The sequence below is a fragment of the Mastigoproctus giganteus genome, chromosome 2, assembly GCF_048544385.1.
Source record: "Mastigoproctus giganteus isolate SK-2022 chromosome 2, ASM4854438v1, whole genome shotgun sequence".
Classification (NCBI taxonomy): Eukaryota; Metazoa; Arthropoda; class Arachnida; order Uropygi; family Thelyphonidae; genus Mastigoproctus; species Mastigoproctus giganteus.
This window is the reverse complement of record NC_143576.1, coordinates 203,273,013-203,285,120: the sequence shown is the minus strand read 5'-3', so window position 1 is coordinate 203,285,120 and position 12,108 is coordinate 203,273,013. Positions and strand designations below refer to the sequence as shown.

The 12,108-nt window shown below is 35.9% G+C and overlaps 1 protein-coding gene across 2 annotated transcripts in view; it reads left to right on the top strand.

Annotated features, from left to right (window-relative positions):
• The window catches only part of LOC150089925 (uncharacterized), a 123,504-nt gene extending 112,849 nt beyond the window's left edge, over positions 1–10,655 (top strand). For both annotated transcript variants that reach the window (XM_090368902.1, XM_090368903.1), the window contains one exon: positions 9,704–10,655. In XM_090368902.1, the coding sequence (XP_090225028.1) occupies positions 9,704–10,532 (829 nt within the window). In that variant the 3' untranslated portion in view covers positions 10,533–10,655. The remainder of the gene's footprint in view (positions 1–9,703) is intronic.
• Positions 10,656–12,108: the final 1,453 nt, after the last annotated feature.

Below are 12,108 nucleotides of genomic sequence, written 5' to 3'. Positions count from 1 at the left end.
CCCCAGAGCAACGTATCAACTCTGTGGTACTACACTGACAGTGGTAGAGAATGAAAGGGACCTGGGGGTGGTGGTGCAGGCAGATATGAAGTTCTCTGAGCAGTGCAGACGAGCTGCAAGAGTAGCTCATGGTGTATTGTCAATGATATATAGGAATTTTTCTAGCAGGGATAAGGAGGTGATTATTCCCTTGTATAAGGCAATGGTCAGGCCACACCTAGAGTACTGTATACAGGCCTGGAGGCCTCATTTCAGGAAGGATGTAGAGCTGCTGGAACGAGTACAGAGAAGGGCAACTAGATTGGTGAATGGGACAAAGGGGTTCTCTTACGAAGAAAGGCTTAAGTTTTGCAAATTACAGTGTCTGGAAACTAGGCACCAGCGGGGTGATCTGATAGAGGTGTACAAAGCCTTGAATGGTTTGAGCATGCTCAATGCTGATGGGATTCTTCCTCTAGCTCAGAAAAATCACCTGAGAGGGCATAAATTCAAATTGAGGAAAGACAGATGTAGGATAGATGTGCGGAAATTTGCCTTTAGCCAGCGGGTGGTTGGTGGGTGGAACAGACTTCCATCCCTTGTCGTGGAAGTTGATAGCCTAAATAAGTTTAAGGCTCAGCTGGACAGGTATTTCGAACGAACAGAGGGGTGAAGTGGAAGTGGTTATTTTTATTTATTTATGTTACTTTTTTTTTTTTTTTTTTTTTTTTGGCTGATGCTGCATAAGCTTGCTTTCTTGCATCAAATGCCTCTACTAATGCTAATGCTAAGTGCAGCCTTCAAACTTGAATGTGATATATTCGAAAGTGGCCTTGCCATCATATGGCAAGGCCACATTCACTTGTATCATCTCTGCTGTATAATGCAGGCTCATCTTGACAGGAATGCTCTCACTGTATCAAAACCCGTATCCCCTTAACAAAACCATGCTGTGGTTGCAGGATGGTTTTTTTAAGGGAAGATCTTCTCCAACCAATCTGATTACCTATTATGAGTTCCTCACAAAGGAAAAAGTATGCAAAACTTAAGAATAACATGTACTTAGATTTCAATAAAGCTTGAGACACTATTTCACATGAAAGACTGCTGTGAAAATTAGCGTAGTGTAGTGCATCATTAGAGAAATTATTGCTATTGATAAAGGGATGATTGAATGACAGGGAAAAAGAGTGGTAATTAATGGCTACTGCTTTTTTTTTTTGTTAGTTGTCGCATCGACTTCTGTGGCCATAATGCACCTCCCAAAGTGTTTTTTTTTTTTTTTTTTTTTTTTTTTGCATTTACTCTGATCCAAGCCCAAAGCAGGATTCGAACCCGCGACCTTTGGGTTACCAGGCAGCACTTTACCCAGTCGGCAATGGCTACTGCTCTTCTTAGGACTAATGTTATTAGTGGAATTCCTCATGGTTCAGTGTTGTCTTACTGTTTTGAATATTTATTATTGACACTGATGAAGGTATATTGTGCTTAATGTCTATAATGCTAAGTACCTATTGTCTTCACCATGTCCATCCAGCTTTGTAGGCCCCTCCGTAGCCAGGTGGGAAGGAGCAGCAGTGCGTAGCACACGCTTCTTGATTAGACCGGGGTTCGAGCCCGTCACCACCAAATACGGAGGATGCAGAAAGGTCAGGGAATGACCACCACATATCCCAGAGCAATATGGCCCTAGTTGCTAATGCTCCTAAAAACCAAATAACAAACAACAAACAAACCAGCTTTGTAGCAACTTGAGCCCCAGTGGGCAGATTTTTGTGAAATTTTATATTTGGGCATTTTAGAAATATTTGTTGAGCCATTCTGTATTCAGTAGAATTGGATAAATAGAAATTCAGCAATTATTTATTTTTTCCATACAATTTGTATGTACAAAATAAATTCATAGATTAAATGTAGTTTTAATGCAGTATTGTTTTAGACATACTGTGCGCATATTGTTATGTAAGACTTGTGAACATAATGTTGAAAAAAGTACTGACAATCTGGAAGGGGGAAAAAAGTATACAAGAGGAGTGATGAATATTATATGGCTAAATTTAGAAAATATAAAACTGTAGAGCTTTATTAGATGTTCTAAAAAATTATAATCTTAAAAAGCTAGTAATTAATTGATAGGAAGATAACTATAATTACTTTCCACTTCTATTAAGCACAAAAAAAAAATTCAATTAATTTAAGGAAAAAAATTGAATATGCCTAAAATGTAATGCACTGCAAACATTAACTAATTTGTTTAATTACTCTGAAAGGAAAGTTAGCTAGCAGATTTAGTCCTATTTCATAATGTATTTTTTTACACATTCCTAATCTTGAGATTTAAACTAAATTATAATATAGCTGCTTATGGATTAATGTTTTTGTCATGTTGAAAGGATTTCTGACTTGTTTTCGCCCATTGCAAGATATTTACTCTTGTAAATACTTCCTATAGAAATGTAGTGGCAGAGCTGGATAAAATTGTGTGTGTGTGTGAATTGCTTTGATGGCAGTCAGCATGGATTAATGTATGTCTGTTGATCCAAAATACCCTTCTTCTCTTATGTTTTGGTTAAGTATAACATTATTTATCAGGGCTGTGCATTGGTACTTGGGGGCCCAGATGCAAAAAGGTTGGTGGGCTTCATTTATTTATGTTGAGACAAAAAATAATAGATATATTGGGGCCTCCTGGATCGGGGTCCCTGGTGTGGTGCATCCTTTGCATCCCAATTTGCATGGCCCTGTTATTTATAATAGTGATGCCTAGATCATATAATTTATGAACCTTATGTTTTATACAAGAGACAGAAAGTAATGCCTCTTACTATTATTTTTCTTCTTAGGTCATTGTCATATGCAAATGATAGTTGTATCACTGTTGTATTGGAATATTCATCAATGGTTTTGCATAGTTACAGCATGATCTGACAGATAGTAACACAGCAGCAGATTACAAAATGGTTTTACTTTACTGTGTAATCAAAACAATGGGCAGTGATATAATTCTTATTTTCCAAAGGTGAGAAATAAGTGAGAACTGAAAAATTTCCCAGTTCATATATGGGAACAATCACAGAAAGTATATGTTTTGACACAACTGTGAATATGGGCTGCTGAACACCAGGATGTTAATGAAGTGGAGATCTATCTGGATGAGGAAGGCAAGATTATTATGGACTTGTTACCCTCAACGACTTTGGGTAAACTTGGATTGCTATTTGAACAAGTTATGAAAATTAAGCTCTCATTTGAAGAATATACTCCCACAAATTTCTGTTTTTCTCTTTTAATAATAGTGTCAGACCACACAAATGTGCATCAGTTCCACAAAATTTTGTGACGCTCTCATTAGACGGGCAGTGCTTTGGTCCTTTTGAAGGTAGCATGGCAAGGACATCAGTATGAAGATAACTACATACTGACTAACTCAAAATTAAATTTACTTAATGCAAGCTAGAAGATCATTGCTATATAGATTAAAAATAAAAGAACCACCCCCAAAGGAGAATTCTGGGATATCCCCATCATGATTGGAAAGAATTTGCGGTAACATCATCCACATTTTGATTAAAGGTGAATGGCATGCACTACACAGATGTCCACATTAAATTTTTTTTTTTTTTATAAACAAATTTTTAAATTTATATAAAACTATAAATTTTTTTTATAGATATCCACAAAAAGAAATTGAATTGTTTACAAAATATTCAGAAATAACAAATCACAGCAGGAGCTCTGTAAGAACACTAGGATTGCACATATTTTTTTATATTTGGTGAGGGTAACTTAGTGTATCAAGGGATGTTAGTTTGGGTGCCACTCTACATACTCTTCACTCAATTTACTTGCAGTGATATTTTGCATTCAGATGAGCTCTGACTGCCAGAGAAGAATGACTCCTCATTCATCCATTAATATCAAAACTGGTATCCTCCAAATGCATGGGAGGGTTAGTTTGGAGATAGTGAAGATATGTATTATCCTAGAATGTTAAGGCTGACGATGCTAAGCTGAGGTATTTAACCCTTTCACGAGCATGCTCATGTGTAATATATACAATTTTTCCATATGTGTCCCACATGTGAATCTGAATTTTTATTGATTTCAACACTATGAAACATACAAAGTATGAATGTGTATATAAATAAATGTATTTTGAAGATTGTTTCAATGCTTTATCAACAATTTACATCTGCATGTGTATAGATTGTCTTGAAACTCGAGAGATATACTGCCATCTATTAATTGTTATTTTCAATTAGTAATAGCCATTAATTATTAATTAAAAATAATTTAATTATATTAATAATAGCTATAACCTTTCAACAAGATTCAAGACTGTGGGCTTACATACAAGCAGAAATGAAAGAAATTCTCTCTAATTCAAAACTAGAAGTTGCTGAAATTGAATCACATAATACACACAAGGTGTTTCAGTGAGAAGGCACAGGGTCTGATTTCCTTATTTTTAGGTTTAGACTATTTATTATTTGGACCTTTTGTTATATTTGAACTGAAATGTTTGAATTTTTTGTTAAATTGTATTAAGTTGAATTTGAATTTGGGGTTGAATTTGAAAGTGTCTGCAATTCTGCCCAGATATGATAGGAGGGAGTATATAATGAGAGCCTTGTCGAACAATTCGGCCCTGGAGAGATTGTGCAAGGCTCAAGGGGTAGAATTTTTCTCAGTCTGGTCTATGCTTATTAGTAGGAGAGACTGCTTCTACAGGGATGGGATACACTTAAATAGAAAGGGTGCAAGAATATTTGCTTATGTTATCGAGGCTGAGTTAGGTGGGTCGGAAAACTGCTAGCTTGGGGGGATACTTGGACTAATAGATTAACAGTAGCAACTAGCAGAGATGAAAGTGATTCTTGCACTGCTTCTATTGAAAGGCAATTGAGCAGCAGCCTGGAAAGCAAGAAAATGGGGATTTCCAGGATTGCTGGGAGTCATAGTGGAACAAGTAAATACATGAGCTGTGTTAGGTTAACAAAGATTAGAAATATGTGCATGTATACTTCTATGTACACCAATGCTAGGAGTATAGTTAATAAATTTGATGAGCTTGAAGTGCTAGTCAAGACATCAAAAGCAGATATTGTTGGGATATCAAAGTTGTGGTGTCACGCAGACATAAGCAGTGCAGAATTGAAATTTGGGGTGTACAATGTGTATAGAAAGGATGGACAGGAAGGGAGGAGGGGTTATGCTGTTAGTCAAGAAACACATAAAATCTAAGGAAATGCATCTGATTGATGTTGGTGAACAATGCAATGTTGAGTCTGTTTGGTGTGACATAAGCACTGGGAAAGGAAAAATGAGAGTAGGTGTGTGTTAGAAGCCTGATGAGTATAATGTGCAATTGTGCAGAGAAAGTGGGCCAGTAAATCAGTGTGTCTTGTAATGGGGGATTTTAATTACCTGACTGGAATTTGTGGGTTGATCACCCACACTAGCAAGGCTTTTGTGGATTTATTGGATGATTGTTTTCTACAGCAGCATGTTCGGAAGGCAACTAGAGAGAGTAATACTCTTGATCTGATTATCAGTAGTGATTCTTCATGCATTAAGAATCTGCAGATAAAGGAACCACTAGGTGGCAGTGATCACAGTGTGCCGAAGTGGGATTTACTCAGAGACAACTGAAACCCCTGAGTAATCAGGGGTAAAGGGAAGGGTTTTTGCTTTCGTAAAAGTGACTACGGTGGGACTAACTGATGATGTTACCAACAGCAAATTCAAAATGGGAAGCATTCAAAGAATTAATCTTGGAAGCTACCAGGCTTTTCATACCAACTAAGAAATATTGTTCAAGATTTAGACCTAAATGGATGTCAGATGAATTAATTAGACATGTGGCAGAGAAGAAAAATGCATGGGATACATATAAATTAATGGGTGACATGGAAGCCTATGATAGATATAAGCTGGTCTGTAACCAAGTTTCAAAGGAGGTTAGGCAGGCAAAGGCAGATTACCAGAATCTTTGGCAAACAATGCAAAGAAAAACAGCAGAGTTCTTTACTTATGTAAACTCTAGAAGGAAGGGGATGAATCAAATTGATCCACTTGATATTGATGGTTCGCCTGTTGATGATCTTGCTCAGGTAGCTAACAAACTAAATGAATATTTTTCATCTACATTCACACATGAGGAGTTATGGCGCCTCCGTAGCTAGGTGGGAAGGAGCAACAGTGCGTAGCACACGCTTCTTGATTAGACCGGGGTTCGAGCCCGTCACCACCAAATACGGAGGATGCGGAAAGGTCAGGGAATGACCACCGCATATTCCCGGAACAATATGGCCTTAGTTGCTAATGCTCCTAAAAACCAACAACAAACATGAGGAGTTATTCAGGGAGGGCAATGCCAGAGGTGTATTAAACTCTGGTAGTAAGCTAGATAATCTTGTAATAACTAAGAGTAAAGTGTAGGAGAAATTGTTGAAGATAAACATCAGAAAGGCACCTGGGTTGGATGGCATCTATCCAGTTATATTCAAGGAGGCAGCAAAGGAAGTAAGCAAACCCTTAGCCATAATTATGAGAGCTTCCTTGGACTCAGGGGGAGGTACCCATGGACTGGAGATGTGCAAATGTAACCCCAATCCACAAAGGAGGATCAAAGGGAGACACAGGTAATTACAGACCTGTTAGTTTAACTTCTGTTCCAGGGAAATTAATAGAGGCACTGGTTAAAGAAGCATTGCATGCTCATCTAGACAAGACTTCAGTTATATCTCGGACACAGCATGGGTTTGTTAAGGGGAAGCCTTGTCTGACCAATTTGATTGAATACTATGATGTAGTCACAAAGGAACTGGATGCAAAGAATAATTTTGATATCATATATTTGGATCTTAGAAAGGCTTTTGATACTGTTGCACATGAAGACTGCTGCACAAATTGGAGCAGTATGGCATTGGAGGCAAATTGCTGCTATGGATAAAGGGATGGTTGAGTGGGAGAAGACAGAGTGGTAATCAATGGACACTGCTCTTCGTGGATTAATGTTATTAGTGTAGTCCCCCAGGGTTCAGTGTTGGGTACATTGTTGTTTTCTGTATTCAGTAATGATATTGATGATGGTATATCAGGCTTAATGTCCAAGTTTGCAGACGATATGAAGGTCGGCAGGCTTGTTAATGACACTAATGACAGTACGCTGCTGCAACAGGATCTAGAAAAGTCGAGCAGATGGGTTAAGAGGTGGCAACTGAAGTTTAACATTGACAAATGTGTAAAGTACTGCATATGGGAAACAGTAACCCCAGAGTAACGTATCAACTGTGTGGTACTACACTGACAGTGGTAGAGAGTGAAAAGGACCTGGGGGTAATTGTGCAGGCAGATATGAAGTTTTCTGAGCAGTGCAGACAGTCTGCAAGAGTAGCTCATTGTGTCTTGTTAATGATATACAGGAATTTTTCTAGCAGGGATAAGAACGTGATTATCCTCTTGTATAAGGCTGGCCACACCTTGAGTACTGTATATAAGTCTAGAGTCCTCATTTTCAGAAGGATGTAGAGCTGTTGGAACTTGTACAGAGAAGGGCAACAAGATTAGTGAATGGAACAAAGGGTTGCTCTTATGAAGAAAGCTTAAGTTTTGCAAATTACAGTGTCTGGAGACTAGGCACCTGCGAGGTGATCTGATTGAGGTGTATAAAGCCTTGAATAATTTGAGCATGCTCAATACTGATGGGATTCTTCCTCTTGCTCAGAAAAATCGCCTGAGAGGGCATAAATTCAAATTGAGAAAAGACAGTTGTAGGAAAGATGTGCGGAAGTTTGTCGGAATAAACTTCCATCTCTCGCTATAGAAGTTGATAGTTTAACCAGATTCATGGCAGAACTAAAACATTTGGAATGAGAAGGGGTTTTTTTTTTTTTGGCTGATGCTATATAAGCTTGCTTTCTTGCATCATGTGCCCTTGCTAATGTTAATGCTTAAGTATTATTGTAGATCTCACAATTTTTTTAAATTAAAATTTTGCACAATCAGTTGCTTTATTTTCTCAGTGGCAAAGTTTTTCTCCATCTTCAGTTTAGTCAAAATGCTATCAGTGGACTTCTGAAACAAATTCTGAAACAAACTATTTTATATGAAAAGGAAACCATGGTTATGTGTTATGTTTGCTCTTCTGTATATGCATGTTTGGCAGCTTATGTTGTCTCTGCAAACTATGACTTTTGTGTTATTTTTTCTTCTTTAATTAAAATGGTTTATGCTTTTTACAGATGTATACAATGATGTTTTAGGCTAAACTGAGGGAGAACAACTTTCCCATTGAGAAAAAGCAGTTGATTAGGCAAAATTATTTAGAAATTGCAAAATCTGAACAGTAATGCATAGTTACATTTTAACATGAAATTTAAAAATTTCAGCCAAATATAGCAAAAAAAAAAAAAAAAAAAAATTCCAGATAACTAGCATAAACCTTAAAATTGGTGAAATAGACCCTGGTAAACTTTTTTTTTATTTTGATAAATCTTATTTTTCAGAATATAAAGTCAAAATAGAGAAAAATTAATATTTAAAAGTACAGCAGACTCTCTGTTAACCGGGATGCTTCAAGACTCCAAATAAATAAATTAAAAAAAAAAACAAAAAAAAACCAGAAATCATAAAATTCAAGTAATAAATATAAAGGTATAAACAGATGTTTTGCAAGTCGTAAATATGTGACAAGAAGCGGTGTTATTAGTCGTCACTGGGAGATTAGTGTACCTATTATCTTGCAACTCCTGCTGTCTTCACATCTGTCGCTTAAAAAGAGACCAAATGTTTAGTTTGTTTTAATGCATCGCATCAGTTGTTATTGAGTCAGCACAACAAAAGGCAAATTTTGTTTCCTTATTTATGTCAGGGACATCGGAATTTTTATTATTATTATTATTTTTTTTTTCATTCAGGAAAAGCAAATGATAGGCAAAAATGCAAGAGCTGTTCTTTCAATTAAACAAAAACTTGAAAATAGGCCTGACGTAGCCCAGTGGTCAGGAGTGAGAGTGCATAGCACGCGTTCCTTGAATGGGCCGAGGTTCAAGCCCGTGACTACTAAATACGATAAATATTTGTATTGACGATTTATTGTAAACTCTACTGACTTGGTTGTCGTGCCGGAGTATAAACAGAAAAAATTTTTTTTTTTTTTTGTGGGGGGCAGTGTGTTATACTGAGACCAATATAACTGATTTACCCGATGAGTTATACTGAGACCAGTATAACTCATCCCTCAAATGATGTGAATGAACATCCCTGGAGAAGGAAACCTGTCTATCCATGGTGCCCTACTAAATAGATTGGTGGTAGTGTTTTTCAATAAGCCAGTTACAAAACTTCATGTTTTGGCATGTCCTATGGTAATAAGATATGCACACCTATAAAATAATGAGTGTTGGTCATCTGTAGTATGAGATCTCAACGTTCATCTAGGAAAAGTAGCTACATTTAAAGTATAGACAGCTTAGATTTCAAGTTTGATCACAAGATTGTAGTGAAAAGAGATACTCAGTAATTTTTATTAAACTATTATTTTTTTATTATTTTTATTAATTATTTATCATGAATTTAAACAGCATAAATTTAAAAAAATATCAGATATTTTTGTTTAATCTCTTTATTTTGCATTATTTCTTTTCTGTTTTTTTTTTCTTTGTTACTTAATTTTTTGACAAAAAACAACAGGATTACAAACTGCTATTCTCTCTTTCAGGCAGCATCATGAAACACATGTGGCAACAGAAGAAAGCCAGCATCGTTATCGCCACAGATACCAACCTTCAGTTGGTCATGAGCATACATCTGAATGCAGAGAAAGGCGGAATCATTATTTGGATCTGGCCGGTGTAGAAAAGGAGGCTAGATTTACTGGAGATGGCTGTGGTTCAAATGTTCCCCCTTATGTAGACACCTCATACATATGTCCATATCGTATATTAGATAGGACTCACGTGTGCTTAAAAACTCATCGTAGCAAGGATGTTTCTGAGTCGCGGTATATTAAAAAAGGTTGTGTAAGCAGTCATCAAAGACCACCAACAGCTGAAACAGAAACTTCTCATATTTACAGAAATAAAATGTTTACAGATCATAAAGATGACTTGTTAAATTTGAATTTTGATCTCAGTGATTTGGTGCCAGATGCTAAATTTGATTGGGAAAAACATCATCACAGACGTTCTAAATCTTACGATGTGTATGATTCATTGCACAATCCTAATGTCAGTTCACCAAAAGTTAAAATAAGGCCAGGACGCAGCTCATCGGCTAATCCAGTTGATGGTTCAAAACTTCTAGGTCACTCGCCAGCATCCCCAGGTCATCACTATCGGCATCGCCATAGAGAAAGAGAACGGCAAAGAGCTATGCAACAAGTAGCAAGTTGGATTGAAAAGGAACATTTAAGAAATAAGGAAGAGCAAACAGGTAACTATGTAAGTTCAGGAAGTCCACGGCACAACCCAAAAGTGGTTGTCGAACATCATGAGCATCATGTCCATGAACACATTCATCACCATTATCATCACTATGTGGATTGTTAGCCCTTAATAAAAGAATATTTTATATATAGCAAACTGTTTCTATCAGTGTTGATATAGTTGGCACCAATGTTATTTATTAATCTCCTACCTCTGAGAGTAAATTTGCTGTTTGGTTTCTTGCAAAGCGACAGTTAATGTTTGAAACCATGTTTACTGTGCATATTTGTATATAGTTTCTTGTAATATATTTGAATTAATTATTATTTTTTTTTGTAATTAATTTTATAAATTCTAGAATTTTAATGTTCATATATATCTCTGCCTGCAAATTTTGGCAAATTGAACATGTAAAAATAATCTCTCCCCAATTAGCATTTTCTTTTATCAGTTTTGGAACATAATCTTAATTCATTCTTATATTAGACACTAATATATTTGAGCTTTTTGATCATTCTTCAGTATTGATTTCTGCCAGCATTCTCATTAAGTCATTTAATAATTTTGTTTCTCTAAACAGGAAAAAATTTAATTAACAAATGCACTTATCATATAACTTCTAAAATATTCATAAGATGATATTTTAAATATGGATGGAAGCAGAACTAGTTTTACAAAAGTAAAATATTTAAAGAAATTCCAGTGTAATTATTTTACTATTTTGTACTACACTGTTTTGTTTGGCCAGTTTTATAAGTACTGCCATTCCTAATATTTTAGAGGTGCACATTTGTGTTTAAATATATATTCTATTAAATACTTAGGTGGTTAAGGAATTTTGCACTTGTTTCATAGAGTTAGGAAATCTGCTTTAGTGAAAATGCTACTAGATAGTGGGCAATTTGAAATGAAATTTCCTTATTAAGGAGAAGCTTGGAAATTAATTTTAGGAGAATTATGAAGAAAGTAACTACACATAGAGAAGTTACTTTTTATTCACAATTTTCACTGTAGGTGAAATGTGAGGGCATAGTAGTGCATGTTTAAGTGTGGTTCTAGCCCATGTAACTGCTAAATCAGTGATGTTCTTGTATTGTCTCCTTCATGTGAACTCCTCTGACCCTATGTAGCCGTCCCAGAGTATAAAGGGAAAATTTATTTTATTAAAATAGTCATACCTTTCAGCAAGCATATTGGAGTTTAAGATAATAGTCATAGTTTATTTTTCAGTATGTTTCGGGGAAACAGTCAAAATGCAAATAGAGGCTCATGAAACAAATAATTGATCCCATTTCACCAGTGGCATATCATTCTGTGGTGCAGCTGCACCAGAGCCTGAGCTCAGGGAAGCCCAAAAGGAAAAGAGAGAAAAAAAAATTGCATTGCACCAGGGTTCAAGCTCATTATGATACACCACTGCTTTTCACCTGTTAAGTGTATGCTGCTTTCTTGATCAGTATGTTAGCAATCCATATATAAAAAATGGCACATCTATGATTTAGAGTTACTTACGTTCACATATAAAATTTTTAAAAATAAGACTTGTATTTTCAGATTTGCTTGGACCCTTATAAACTTTGTTGTTTTTAAGTTATACATTGTGCAATATGAAGAGTACAATACAGTGAATGTCAGCCTTAACGGTTCAACACAGTGACTGGCATTTATTACATTAAAAATTATTTTGATTTTTAATTTT